Below are 15473 nucleotides of genomic sequence, written 5' to 3'. Positions count from 1 at the left end.
AACTAAGTTTGATTTAAGATCACATTTAATGTATACTATTTAATGTGCATTGACATACACATTAAACAATATTTTTGTAATTGTTTGCAGTCATTTAAGACTTATTCTATATATCAAACATCATCTAATTCATAGTGTTAATTCCAGCCCAACACTTTATTCTGAAATATAACACCGGAAGTGCTGATGTTGTGTTCTACCTTGACACTGTTGAATCATCTACGGCAGGTTAAATGTGGTACTCAAAGTGCCTCACCCACTAGATATATGATAACGTTATTTCCCCACCCTGCCCGCTTTTAATCCTTTAATTTGACGCTTTGGGTTGTTGACAAACCCACAACCCAATTATCCGAGAGTTACACCTCTGTTTCGAGTACAACAATCGCTTTAAGAGTAACAAATAAACAATGTTCCTACACGAAAGATAACATTAACGGTAGGTGCTTCTGTCCTAGTCACAAATAACCTTTTGAGGTGATAATAATTCCCATAAATATAATAATGTGATGATTTTCAGGGCATTTTTCCACGGTAAAGTGACGTCTATGTTGTGGGTACACACCCACAGCGACAGGGAAACGAGTAATTCCAGCTCTTTGATCTGTGCATAGACGACATATGTTTGACAATAAAAAACTAATCGCAAAACTGTTCACAGATTCATTGTGTTTAATGTCAGACTGTAATAGTTATATTGCTCTTTGTGTGGGAGTTTCCTCAACGATGCAGTCATCCTTACTGTAATCCCACAGACACCTGTTGTGAGATTTAGGCTACAGTATGTCTTTGTGCAGAGCCAGCAGAAAGTGCGCCGGGAAAATAGTGTGTGGAGTGTATTTGTGCACAGCTTTTGCCTCGCTTTTCTGCATGCTGCAGTCAGGAACAGAGATGGGATACCCAAAGTCTTACCGGAGCTGGTGAGGTGTGGAGAGGAGATGATTGTCCGAAACTCACAGGCAGATTTCCCCTTCCTCAGTGCAACCCGGCGCAATATGGCGCTCATCATCGCGCTGCAGTTCCTGCTGGCACCGGCAGGCTGAGCAGCTCCGGTACCTGAGGGGGACCTGCAGGGGGCTATTTTTTGAAAAAATACATATTATATTGCTCCAGTCTAATTTGTGACAGTCGTAATTTTGCAGCTGGTAAAGGTGGATTTTATCTTTAATTGTTATACTCCCAGGTCTACTCAATTAAAGTATGAATACCTCCAAAATCTACTCAATTATGCAGTAGCCTACTTGACTAAATGTAGGCTACTTAATTAATTTCCACCCATGCTTTTTAACAGGGATTTCCCCCGTATAGTGCAGGGGATTTTGTGGATTTAAATATAGATCATAAATCAGTCAGTTATGTTTGGGGTCCTGCTGTCATGGAAACTGAAAAGATGTCATCATTAAAATCCCAAAGATTGCAACCTAAATTGTGAACCCTGGTATAAGACACAACGGCAATAAAGTGTTTGGCTCTCTTAGGCCGTAAATGTGCACTCTTAATTGTGAAATTGTTTTTTTACATCAATAATAATTACAAGATCCATTGATTCCCTCATTGTAACGTTAATGACCAACATATGTGCCAATCATATCAATCATGTACTTTTACTGTGTATAAATCCCATACTAACTGATACACTGCTATATTACAATTTATGTTTCCTTTATTTGTTTTTTAAGCCTTTCGAGATATCATTGTTTGAACCAAGTTTATTTTCTTTAAACATATTTTCAAACTCTTCAGAGACATATTGTAGATTAGTATGTCATTTTCCTCCAAGTCATATCATACAGTATTATATGTGTGTATGAATCACTGAGTTAAACTTGAATTGTTGACAGGATCAGGGAGTCTATTGCTCAATAAGAAACATGGCTCTTATCTGTGTAAATCAAGATAGCTGAGATAACTACATTAATAAGAAAACAATTATGTGAGTAATAACTATAAATACCATCTATGACTCTGGATAAATAAATGAAAACCTCGTGTGTCTGCTATGTATAGATAGGGGTGTCACCTCCTATCCTGCACGCTGATGCATTACGGCTCAAACTTTTTTTAGTTGAGCACATGAGGGAAGCGCGCGTCTGAGCGAGTGACGTCATTGGTGTGCCGCCCAATCAGGTGACGGGATTAAAATAGAGCCGTATATATCAGAGGTTGTACCTACTTCTCACCATAATACGAAACCAGAGAGATGTGAAAGTCCTGCCTACCACTTTGTACTACTTAACCGGCCATTGTCAACATAACTTCTCCTTAGCCACTGTTGGAGCTTATTGAATAAGAAGTACAAAAGTACCTAATGTCACTATATGAATTTAAAAGAGAGGAAGGGAGAAGAGAAAAACAAGGAAGTAGAAGGAAGGGAAACCAAACTGATTTGAACAAGTGTGTTTTCTGTTCTTACATTGCATGTTACCTGTGCTTTAAGATGATTAGTTTTAAAACATTTAAGGGATGTTATAGTGTTTAGTCTAAGTTCACTTTATTGTCTTTTTAATTTAGGACTGGTATGGTTATTTTATGTTGTGTTAATTTGAAGGAGTGTTGTTCTGTTTGTTGTTTTTTCACACAATATTCCAGCACTGATCAGTAGCACATTTTGATGACAACTTACTTGTTTACCCAAAATGTAGTTGACAAGAAGTTGTGATGGATTCCTCCAATATTTACTTCTTTGTTCCCCTTTTCCTGTTCTACATTTTTTACATGGCTATGCTGTAAGGAATGTTGCACTGCTTTGGACTGGTGACACGTGTTTAGATAAAAAGACAAATGGTATTGTTCTGTGTGTAGTTATTTCACATAACTAGGACAGAAGTGTAGAAAATAGGTTTGCTTTGTTTGTTTTTGCTGGTGAGCTAAATGAATAAGCAGTCTTTCTGAGCAATGCAAAACAGTGCTGATTTGCCTTACGGCACCAGAATGAGCCGCTGTTTGCAGAGTGATGCCAGATGCAAAATAGATACAATTCACAGGAAGGCACTTTGAATGGTTTACTAAAAATGTGGAGTTCCTTTTTTTAACCCGTCCCTCTCCTCCTCAGGGACCTTTTTCTTCTTCTTTTATTAATAGTAATACTCACATTATTTGTCTGATCTGCTGTGTTTGGTGTTTGCAGAACATTTCTTCTGATAAGTGACATGGAAAAATACACAGCCTGGTTGTTATGACTGAAAGAAAAATGACGTCAGTGACGTCAGATGTTCATCCTGAGTCCTGGACTTCGAGTCGTGGCTGAACCAGTCTCTGCGGTCCTGCCTGACTCTCACCGTACTACTTCGCTGAAGGCTCCCACAGGATTGCTGACATCCTCGTGGATTCATCTTCTTATTATAGACACATGCATTTCCAAACATTTGGACTACCTATGCTGTAAAATGTATTATCTCTTCGATTTACACACGGCATCTATTGCCCGTCTGTCCGTCCTGGGAGAGGGATCCCTCCTCTGTTGCTCTCCCTGAGGTTTCTCCCATGTTCCCTTTAACCTGTGGGTTTTCTCTGGAAGTGTTTCCTTGTACGATGTGAGGGTCTAGGGACAGAGGGTGTCGTATTGTCATACTGATATTCTGTACACACTGTGAAGTCCACTGAGACAAATGTAACATTTGTGATATTGGGCTATATAAATAAACATTGATTGATTCTCTGTAAGAATGACAATATGTTTCCACCTGCCTGGCCACAGTATTGACACACAGACAAAACTATTTTGCACCTGACATTAGTGTTACTGATGATTTATAACAACCTTTTGGATTACAAAATATTCAAATCCTTAAACAGGTTAAGAACCAACTAAATTATTTTTTGTATCATTATTTTTCAAAAATAACCCAACTTCAAACACTGATGGTCAACGTTTAAAGAAAAGTTTATTCTTTAAAGTTTATACTGTAATATGCAGCAATAAGTCCAAAGATTTTTAAAAAGAATAATAAAATACAGCATTGGGATATTTCACTATTTCACAACAACGTCCCTACTACAACTACAATTATAATATTGTTAACAAATGCCTCGTGGAAGTTTAGTCAAAGAAAAAACATTTTATTTTTGAGAATGCACTCATGCCCTTGACCTTTCTCAGTTAGATATCACTGTGTGTCCTTGAACGCCTCCTGTCTCTTCTGAGCGACATCATCGATGATTGCTGAAAGAGAGAGAGAGAGAGAGAGAGAGAGAGAGAGAGAGAGAGAGAGAGAGAGAGAGAGAGAGAATGAAGTCATTTATGTGGAAATATGTTTGACACGAATTACCTGTAATGTTTAATAACAGCCACTAGATGGCGCTGCAACAGTGAATATGCACAGGTGACCCCTGGAGGAGAACCTGTGAACATTAATACATCATCTGTTAAATTCGTAAAGAAATGTGAAATAGTGAGAAATACCATAACAGTTCATCAGTGTCCAAAGTGACACCTTTATAAATGTTCATTTATCAAAACCAATAGTTCAAACATCAACATTATTGCAAATAAATGAAAAAAAGTCAAAAGAAAATCATGGAAGGTTTTACATGAAGAATGTATTAAATATTCATAAAAAAATGTACGAAATAATTTAGCCAAAAGATGAAACCTGGAAAATTCAAACATCCTAAAATATTCATGAAACATTGAGACAGCAGGTTTGAACTAGAGCAGAGAGAAGTCTTCTGCACAACAGGAAAATAGATAGTGTATTGTTGTTATTGTCTTTGCTTTTGTTTGCTTTGTACAGCCTTTGAGGCATCTTTGGGGCTATAATACATTTTGATTAGATTTGTTAATATTTCCTTACTGTCCAGCAGCGCCCTTGCCGTGTATCTCTTCTCCAAACTGTTGTTCACCTCAGCCATCAGCCAGGGGAAGAAATTAGTTTCAATATCTAGAAAATCAAGCACAAATATGGTAAAAAATTAGATCATCACAGTGATCTCATCTGCTGCTGGTCACAGATCAGCCTGCAGGTTTTAACAGATGCTGCTGTGTGCAGGGCGGTGCGCTGGCGCCCTCATGTGTCAAAAGGGTAGAATGGTTGGTTTTAATGGAAGCATGTGATGGAGAAGAAAGACGGACCATTCTCCACGGGGTCATAAAAGTAGCCGTGGCTTCTCAGCGAGGTGAAGACAGCGGGGAGGAGGTCAGCCAGGTACTGCTGGGTGAACGCCCGCGCAGCAATCTTCTCTGCAACCTCTCTCTCTTTCCTCAGCATCTCCTTCTGCTGGGCCACTCTCCGCTCCTGAGGCCAGACGGAAAAACAAGCACAAATAATATGTCAACGTTTATCCTAGCTCCCTCATCTGCTGTCCCAATCCTTTGATGTATGTTCCTTCGGGTGGAAAAAGCACACAGCCTCAGATGTTTTCTGGAACTATGGAAACATGATCTTTGCTTGAAATAATTAAAATAACTGGGTCGTATTTTCTCACAGACAAAGAAGACACCAAAACATACAGAAACTCAAATTAGAAAGACACACTCAGTTATAGTATGGTCACACTAATTGATTGACAATTGGAAACGTTCTGCTCCATAGAGAGTGTGCTGGCATATTGCCTAACCACGTGGTGTGCAGCTGCTCAGAAAAGCCCTTCGGAGGGTCATCAACACAGCCCAGAAGGTCATCGGCTGCTCACTGCCTTCTCTGGAGGAACTCTTCAGCCAACCTCAACAGAGCAGGCAAAATAATTGTAAACTCTTCACACCCTGGACACTTCCTGTTTGCTCTTCTGCCCTCGGATAGACGCTACAGGTCAATTCAATCAAGGACAAACCGAGTGAAAAACAGTTTCTACCCCAGAGCCATGCCAGGGAGGGCCAGGCCCTCCCATTTGACATTCCTGCCCTCCCCCAATAAACATGTTTTTTATTATTTATAACATTTAAAAAAAAAAAATGTATAAACTAAAAAAAATGATAAATAAACTGTGAACTTTTATGCTACGATGTGATGTCAGATAGTAAACAAAATAAAAAATCGCATGCTACATCAAATAAATGCATGTGTCTGTTGTGATTTGTGATTCGTCCACATTTAGACCAATCACAGCGTCACACTCTGCCGCCTATTCTGGATTTGTTTATTGTGCATTCTGTAGACTCACATTTCTGTTTGAATTTCAAAATGGACATCAGAAATTGGCTTAAAAGGTCTAAGGATTTATTAAAACGAAATAGCGATGAAAGAACTGCAGCCGATGGTGCTGCTGGCGACTCTGCACCTGCCGTTGCAGCAGCACGCATTTCTCCAAAATGTTCCGAATCAGTCCATAAAGGGCACTCTATATTATTATATATTATCACTCTAATATCATTTTACTGAGTAAAAGCACCCAACAAATAGTTAAACTAAGTATTTTTTGAAACTAATTGTGTCTAATAATTTAATTTGGAGTTAGGAAAGTTATAAACAATAACAGTTTAACAGAAAAAAAAAGTAGTCATTTGCTTCATCTGGCTGTAAGGTTATGGTTTGATCAGATTTGACTGACAGCGTTCCCATGGCAACATTACCAAACAGGAAGTCAGATTCTCAAATAGTGATTGTTGCACCGGATATTACCTTTCTGCAACACCAACCCCAGAATATTGTTGGGGAAACGATTTACTGTAGACATCTCTCTTGTGAAAGCTGACTCTGCTGCGGCCGCATTGACTGTAGTTTAAATGAAAGGAAATAGCCCGACTCCATCTGAATGTTCCGGACATGAGTCCCTGGTTTCTCCTGATATTCAAGCTTTGGGATAGACTTCCTCCTATTTAATGATTTCAAAAGTGAATTTCCATTGCCATACCTTCTCTTTACTGCGGCGCTTCTCCTGCTCCTTGAGCCGCAGCACCTCCTCCAGCTCGTTGTTCCTCAGCTCTCTGAAGGCCCTCTGCTGTGCCCTCAGACAGGCCAGCTCCTCCTCCTCCATCACCTCCTCCAGGGACTGCTCCACCGTCTTCCCCACCAGCACCTCCAGCAGCGCCGTCACCTCCCTGTCGAAGTCAAACAACTGCAGAGAATACTCTGAATAAGTGATTAGACATTTTGAAACACAAGGGTTATTTGTTATCCTGCATGCATTTCATTTTAAATATTGTCTGAAATGTGTTGTTCTAGAACAGGGGTGGGGAACCTTTTTCCTCTCAAGGGCCAGTTCAATTTTTCCAACATCCTCCGAGGGCCGTACAAATGATTGACCTCTGCTTAAAAAAACTAAAATCAAAGCCCATTCATTCGGCCTTTCTTTCATGCTGTGCAAAGAAAAAGCAACCTCTTAATCCAGATATCTTACCATGACTCGTGCATGCACGTGCACGGTGTGGCGTGACCACCAGCACAGAAAGATATGAACACAAGATGTGTGCAAAATGCAAATGTATTTAGTTTCCTATCCATGTGAACATGATTTAAGTGTGTGTGTGTGGGGGGAGGGGGGGGGCTAACCTCCTCTAGGGGGGTGTTCTCCCCCGGGAAGATGTGTTTTTAAATGTTGAGGTTAAAAGCATCAATCTGGTGCACTTTGAGAGCAACATTAGGAGATCTATGGAAACATCTCAACACCAGATGAAACAGAACTGTAAACAGATTTTCTTTTTCTTTATGGATATTTTACAAATCACTCTCCTTTCAAACTGTATTCTTAATAACACATTTGTTTTACTGTCATATAGTATTTTATACCCGTTTACTTTATTCTCTTATTTTTTTATAACTATAATGATCATATAAAGATGTGCCTTTACCTCACTGGTTGTAGAAAAAGCTTCTTATATTCGTTAGCATAGCTAGCTAACCAGATGCTAATAACAACAAAGTTATTGACTGTATGATCAGAATGACAGATGACTGCTCAAGAAGCTGGATATCACCCGCAGGGCCAGATGGACAGAGGTCATTGAATCAATCGACTTCACCCATTCTAGTCGCAAGGCATGGCAGACCATCAACCAGCTCACAGGCAGAAATACAACACCCCACAGCTGCCCAGTCACAGCAAACGCCATCGCATCCCAGCTCATGAAGAACGGCCGCTTCCCGGATGCTGACAAAGCCTTTGCCCGACTGACATCGCGTGAGGTGTCTTGCATCTCGGGAGCGGCCAGTGTCGATTCCAACCTCTCGGGAGAATTCACAGCAGAGGAACTCAGTGAGGCCATGAGCAAGCTCAAGCCAGGCAAATCCCCTGGCCGTGACAACATCCACCCGGAGTTCGTCATCCACCAGAGCTCAACAACATCTGGCTGGCTCTGTGCTTTCTACACATCATGCTACCAGAGATTAAAGCTCCCAAAGACTTGGCGCCGTGCCTCTGTCATAGCTCTGCCAAAGCCAAATAAATCTGCAGAAGACCCCAAGTCATACAGACCAATCTCGTTGCTCTGTGTCCCATTTAAGATCTTGGAGAGGATGATCCATAGCCGCATCGAGCCAGTGGTGGACTCCCAGCTCCCACGGGAACAAGCTGGTTTCCGTCGTGGAAGATCAACAGCAGACCAGGTAACACTACTCTGCCAGGACATCGAGGACAGCTTCCAGGCCAATGAGAAAGCTGGGGTAGTGTATTTGGATCTGACTGCTGCATATGACACTGTGTGGCTCCGGAGACTCCACCTGAAGCTGCTGAGGACAATACCGGACCGCCACATGGTGAAGTTCATCATGGAGACTCTTTCCAACCGTAGCTTTATCCTCCAGACCAGCAATGGCCAGTGCAGTAGGCTCAGAAGACTGAAGAACGGGGTACCGCAGGGGTCTGTTCTCTCGCCGACGCTGTTCAATATTTACATCCACGACCTACCTGATACAACATCCAGAAAGTATGGCTACGCAGTATGCTGAGCCGACCAACGTGGAAGGCGATGGAAGAGGGTCTTAACGAAGACATGGGCACACTAGTAGCATACCTCCGAAGGTGGCGCCTACAGCTCAGCGTCGGGAAAACAGTCGCAGCGGCATACCACCTTAGCACCAGAGAAGCCAAGAGGGAACTTGAGGTGCGCGTTGACAACAAATGTCTGGAGGTCCAGCAAGCCCCGAAGTATCTTGGAGTGCGTCTGGATCGGACATTGTCCTTTAATAAACACCTGGAAGAAGTCAAGGCCAAGGTGACATCCAGGGTCGCGCTGATCCGCCGCCTCGCTGGAACAACCTGGGGAGCCTCCGCTAAGACACTGCGAATATCCACTCAAGCCCTGGTCTTCTCTGCAGCGGAATACTGCGCCCCAGTCTGGAGCAGAAGCCCTCATGCGAAAAAGGTCGACGTGGCTATCAATACCTCCCTCAGAATAATAACTGGATGCTTAAAGCCTACCCCTGTGTCCCTCTTGCCAGTCCTCGCGGGAATAGCACCGGCCGGCCTCCGACGGGAGGCTGCCACCCTCGCCCTGGCCAGGAAGGCACAAAAGTATGACTGGCACATCCTGCACCACACCACAATAACTCCAGCACCTCCAAACAGACTCAAGTCCCGCCACCCCTACAACATAGCAGCTCAAGAGATGCTCAACTCCACCTCTGAGGACATCTCCAGAGATGCATGGTTGGCAGCAGCTTGGAAGCAGGAGTGGGTGTCAGCCGGGCCCTCCCGAATCCACCGTTACATCTGGGACCCAGGAGATGGCACCATTGGAGGAGACGACCTACCGCGCCGGCAGTGGACCACTCTAAACCGTCTACGAACTGGGGCCGGTCGCTTTAAAACCTCGATGAAGACGTGGGGCTTGGCGGACAGTGCGGCATTCGAGTGCGGTGACCCTGAGCAGACCGCTGTCCATATAATCACCATCTGCCCCTTATATAGACCACCCTCGGAAGCCAGCCTCTTCGACCTAGGACCAGAGATGCGGGCATGGCTACACGATACCGAGTTGGACATATAACGTTATACGAAAGAAGATGACAGATGAGCAGATCGTTACTGGGCTTTCAGCTAGAGACACAGCCACGCAGAAACTGCAGCATGTGTACGGGGGTACTGCAATTTGTGGAAGTGGCGGAGCGGCGTTCCGGTGCTCTCCGTCAGAACTGCACCCCTACAGACGAGACATATACCACGTGATGACACGTTAGGCTCGTGATGTGTTCAAGGACCCTGACCTTGGCCAGGAAAAACAGGCACTCGCTTGTTTATTTTTTTTGCGGTCTAGATTTCTTTAATTTTTTTCTTTTTTGCGTATGTTTATAAATTACCTCGAGGGCCGTAGCAAATGGTCTCGCGGGCCGTATACGGCCCGGGGGCCGGAGGTTCCCCACCCCTGTTCTAGAACTATGAAGTGTCTATGGAGTGATTGTGAAGATGAAACACCAGATTATGCTGACACGTTCATTTTTATTCAAGCAATTTCCAAACCTTGAACAATTTAGGGCAATGTGTTTTCCAAACTTTCAAGACTTTTCTGAATCCCGTTGTAAAGCTATTTCCTACCTCTCCCTCCTCTATCTGGGTTTCAACATCTTTTCCAGATTTGGCAGGTATGAACAGCGGGGTGGCTGGTTTGTCCAGGAAAGCATCAGTCTGGCACTCGATATCTGAAGCCACTATAACATCACTTAATTCTTCCAGATAAAGGTCTAAAGGGCAAGAGAATTACAAAACAACTTTCAAACAGCACGTTTGAGAAACTCATAATGAATAAATGATAGTAGGAATGTTTTGAAGCCTTGCCTGTTTGAACGTCGATGTGTTTTCTGCCCTGCAACGCTTCAGGAGTCCTGGTTCTGCACTGCTCCCTGGCTCGCTTTGCGGCAACGGTTCTCCTCCGGATCTCCTGTTGTCTCTGAACTTCGACAGGGTCTGGCAGAGCTGTCTGTCACAGGGGGAAGATAATGCACATGATTTAGATATAATGTCAGAAAGAGGGGTCATGCTCAATGATATGAGTGTTTCATACTTACAGTTGGTATGATTTTCTTGGCGTAAGTGTTTCCTCTGACAACTCGGCGGTCATACATAATGTTCCCATAATTGCTCTGGGTCCTACATCATCAGGAAAAACACAGTGCAGTCATGTAGTCAGATTATTAGTGGCTGACCTTTACATGTGAAAAGGGTGATTTCCTGATCCATGTTAAGCTGGTATTTTCCAACCAGCATTAGATATCAATTATTTAGGGGTTTCTTTCTGTGGTAAATGAAGTATTGAATACTTAAAGGATTACTTCAATAAAATGACTTTATTTTGTATACCAAATCTTCCTCCTGTGTTACCTTGATTTCTCGACTGCCTCAAATTGTGTTTTACAAGCACAATTCTGTGTATTGTAAAACACTGCAATAATTCTAGTTTGTTCACAATGGATGCATGCCGGAAAAACAACGTTTACCTCGAGAATACAATGTAACTTGGGCTGGGTACTAGATAAGCAAAAGTTCATTTTGGGGACTGAGTATTCCTTTAAGTAAAAAAGTTGATACTACAGCATTAAATGCAAAATTAGTAAAAGTCCTGTACATAAAAATCCTAAAGTCTTCAGCTAAATGTATACAAAAGTAGAAGTAGTTATTCAGAAGAATTGACGTTTTCATTAAGTATTACATCATTATATGTTATATTCAGGAACTCCATGTATTTTGTAACAAATAAAACGCATTTTCGCATTTTCGTTTAACATTACTATGACAAATAATGTACATGTTTTAATTACAGAGTTACTATGTGTTTTCTTGGTATTTTGGTCCATCCAAAGAGCAAACTCCATTTGAGTCGATGAAGCATTCTTACAGAAATATTACACTTTATCATAGTTCTTGTGAGTATGTCGTGTTGTTAAGGTCAAACCTAATTATTCTGAATTCGCAATGTACTGATTAGTAGTATCCACTCAATGCATCATATTTTACAAGCTGATTTGATATTTCTGTTTTTTTTAATCTTATTCAGTGGATAAGAATCTAGAAACTAACTAAAGCTGTCGATTGAGTGTAGTGTAAACAAAATAGTACAATATTTGCCTCTGAACTGTAGTTTGTGAAAGTCAGTGAATATTATGATGTGTTAGCTACAGTATGCTAGCTAGTTCCAACTGCCTTAATTCAATGCTAGCGCTGAAGCAACGTTAGCACCTAGCTTAGCACAAATCAATCAACTAACTCACTGTTCGGACGGAGGCTCTCTGTACTTGGACCTGTCCTCCACAGGTCTGGGCCGGCTGGAGAAAGTGTAACTTCCGTTTTGATCCCTCTTGGTGGGTGAAACAAAAGCCATTATCTGTCAGAAACTAGTAGACAAAACTTCAGGTAACGTTAAGTGGTAGAGTGACAGTTGGCAACGAACTGTTGTAGCAACCGTCTCCAGGAAGTCTAGTAGAACGGCCCTTACGTCACTTCCTTTATAATTAGGCGGTAAAAAAGTTTGTCATGGTTTTAAACCATTTTTATATTGATTTAATTCAATATTAAAATACAAAAACAATAAAATAAAATAAACACAACGTTTTATTAGAATATTGCAGGAGTTTGCACTGTTATGGAAGTATAGATGTGTTGTTTATTATATTGTTATATTGAGCTCTCTTTACTTAATTATTGAAAAGCTTACTGACTTTGGAATAGTTAGGTACAATCAAAAGCAACATGGACCTTTTATCCTTTTGTTAGAATGAACTTCCAATCTAAAAGACTAAATCAATATCATACAAGCAACCTTTTTCCAACTAAAACCAAATTAGAGGGTCAACAGATGCACTATTTCGTTGCGTTCAGGCAACCTTAGTGACTTTTCATGTTATGTTTCAACACTTTTCAGTTCTTAGTATGAGTCAGTGACGTAAGGCCCATTTCCTGTACAGAAGTCAATAGGTGACAAACAAAGTAAATGCTATACTAAACCTATTTATTAACTTTATAGAAGGGTTAAAACCAATGTCCTGTATATTTTTCTGCTAATATCACAGAGAACGTATTTAAATGTTTAAACTGTGCCCTTGAAAACTGACTTGTTATGCTCATGACACTGTAATGTGAGCATCACATAGGCATTTGGGAGAGGAAAGCAGAAACTCTGCTCAACAAGTTCTTAACCACAGAGAGCATTTTCAGCTGTACAAAATGTCTGAAAGTTTCAGAACAAAATAGGGCACCGCAATACAACCCTAATCTGTATTTGTGAGTACAAAGGTTGAGAGCTCTGCGGTTAGAGTGACGACTGAACGGCACATTTGCTTTCCATATCAGAGATTTCATGATCGTGCCCCAGTTCTTGCAAGTATGATTAGTTACATAACACACGACAATAGATCACAAAGAATCATTACAATTTTATTCACAACAAAACAATCAAACATGCTGAGTACTTCTTATGACTTCTTAGAATTTGAGTTATATCTTAAGAAACAATTGGGAAAACGGTATGTAAATAACAAAACAAAGGGGCATTACATAACATTTCCACAAAAACGATACTGTATTCACAACACAGCCAAATATAGCAGCTGCTGGAGGAGAAGACTACTTTGGACCTACATCATGTGTTTATAATAATTATGTTCATTATATTATAAATAATGAACGTCTGTTCAAACGAGTGAATTGTAAAGGACTGGGATTTGCTGTCCCCTGCATGTTATATTGTTTATGTTGGTCTGTCACAAATCATGAAGCGTAATTAAAGGGTAGACTGTTGGGCTCTTCTCATTAGTGTTGACTGTAAACCATGAGATTACGCAACCAGGGCACACACTCATTTCTATTCAGTGCAGTAATGTATTCACAACATCATTCTTTGATGTAAAAAAAGACAACGTTTTTCCAGAATGGATTAAACCTTTTAATTAAATCCAGAAACATAAAATAACAATAGAACAATTGTATTTCAAACAGTAGGTGATGACTCAAGTCCCCGGGAATCTGGGTGTTTATTAAAGATACTTGGCATCCAAGTGGAGGAAGGATCTATTAGTGAGTATACTGCACAGTGTGGACAGGAGGTCAACATGTGTTAGTGGGAGCAGTTTGGAGCAGTGAGGTTAGAAGAGAGGCAATAACTGAACGCTAAGTGATATTTTTAAATGCACAATGTGAATGGGCTGAACATATGCAGCGACAATGTAAAGCAGTCCAATGCTTTACGACGAAAAATAATACTTGTGTGAAAGATTTGTTCAATTTAAGTCTATGATTGTGCAATGTGTGGTGAGTGGTGCATTGAGAGCACGTAGACTGCTGCAGGTTTATTCCCATGTGTGATGGTTTTCAGGGCTGAAAGCAGCCTGAAAGTAATACCCTCAAGAGTAAATTACAGCTAACATTCTCCTCTCAGATGCCTCAACGTAAATCATATATATAAATATAAAAAAGTACAGAGCTGTAAAAAAGCAAACATATTATTATCTATCATCTCTGTTGCGGAAATTAACATATTCTTTAGAATGGTAAGGTAAATATACAGCAAATATTTCCTTTTGTATGATCTATTCCATCATTACTTCTGTTACAAATGCGATGCTTTGTGCCGCTCCGCCTTTCATATGCAATGAGCATCACATTGAGCTAAGCATTAACAATGTTCACTGATGAGGGGCACATTAGGTTTATTGTGAAAATCAGAGTGAAAGAGCAGCTTGAAATGAACTCTTATTGTAAGGCGTATAGGTACTTAAATGGGAGTTATTTCGCAATTGTTTGACCGATGCATGGGATTGATTGTTTATCATAAGCTCTGAAGTGTTTATTACAAGTCAGTTTGTAGCCTAATTAAACTTGTGTTGCGTCTGTTTTTAGTTCAGCTATGAAGTTACCTGCAACACAACCACTGTATTTCAGCAAAGGTATTTCAACAGATACCTGAAGACTCAAGTTCCCTCACTGGCTTTTAGTTTTTTTTGCATTAAATAAGATCAGCTTGCAGCTTAAGATGAGCCGTCTTCAACCAGAAGTGGAATCAGAGCAGACAAATTCTGCTGCCTTGCTGGCAATTCACAATATCACTTATTACATTTTCTTTTATGTGACAACATCAATGAGACATGATCAAATAAATATGTCAAAGAAAACAAAATTGAACAAGCAGTAAAAGTACTTTTAAAGATCTTTGGCTGATTGTGGCTTGTAATGTTGTTGGGCTGCATTATGTTACAAGAGCTTCCTGTTTTTTAATCCCCACACAAATCAAAAAACCTAATGTAGAATAACAGAAATTCCCATTTGATTCAGGTGTAATAACTTCACATATTAACGTGGATTTCGGGAAGTTGCTCTGACTTGTGTAACTCACTGTTTAAACTTAGGTATGAATTGTATCAGCTAGTCGAGGAAGGAAACAGAGTGTTAGACAACCTAAGAAAGGAAGGAAGAAAGGTTGCATCAAATCAGTCAAGAGACAAGAACTGCAATTCAGAGAAAAACCAAATCCGCCCATGTGACCTCATCTGGTTTCCTTCTGTGTTAGCGCATGTGCCTGAACATGCCGTTCTCTCAATGAGGCATGTTTGCTTCTTTTATGAAACACATCAGGCAAACAAAGTGAGACGAATGTGTCTCTGTGGTCCATTGTA

General features: G+C 40.8%; 1 protein-coding gene across 1 annotated transcript; it reads right to left on the bottom strand.

Annotated features, from left to right (window-relative positions):
- Nucleotides 1-3865: 3865 nt before the first annotated feature.
- rsph3 (radial spoke head 3) lies at nt 3866-12268 on the bottom strand. The gene is made up of 8 exons (XM_034076341.2): nt 12078-12268; nt 10878-10959; nt 10648-10789; nt 10408-10553; nt 6790-6993; nt 5072-5234; nt 4794-4880; nt 3866-4162 (listed from the first exon to the last, which is right to left on the bottom strand). The coding sequence occupies exons 1-8, from the start codon at nt 12185-12187 to the stop codon at nt 4107-4109; spliced, it is 990 nt and encodes a 329-aa protein (XP_033932232.1). The 5' UTR covers nt 12188-12268; the 3' UTR covers nt 3866-4106.
- Nucleotides 12269-15473: the final 3205 nt, after the last annotated feature.

The sequence above is a fragment of the Pseudochaenichthys georgianus genome, chromosome 24 (assembly GCF_902827115.2).
Source record: "Pseudochaenichthys georgianus chromosome 24, fPseGeo1.2, whole genome shotgun sequence".
Classification (NCBI taxonomy): domain Eukaryota; kingdom Metazoa; phylum Chordata; class Actinopteri; order Perciformes; family Channichthyidae; genus Pseudochaenichthys; species Pseudochaenichthys georgianus.
Note: the sequence above shows the minus strand (reverse complement) of the source record. Positions and strands in the feature narration are given on the sequence as shown.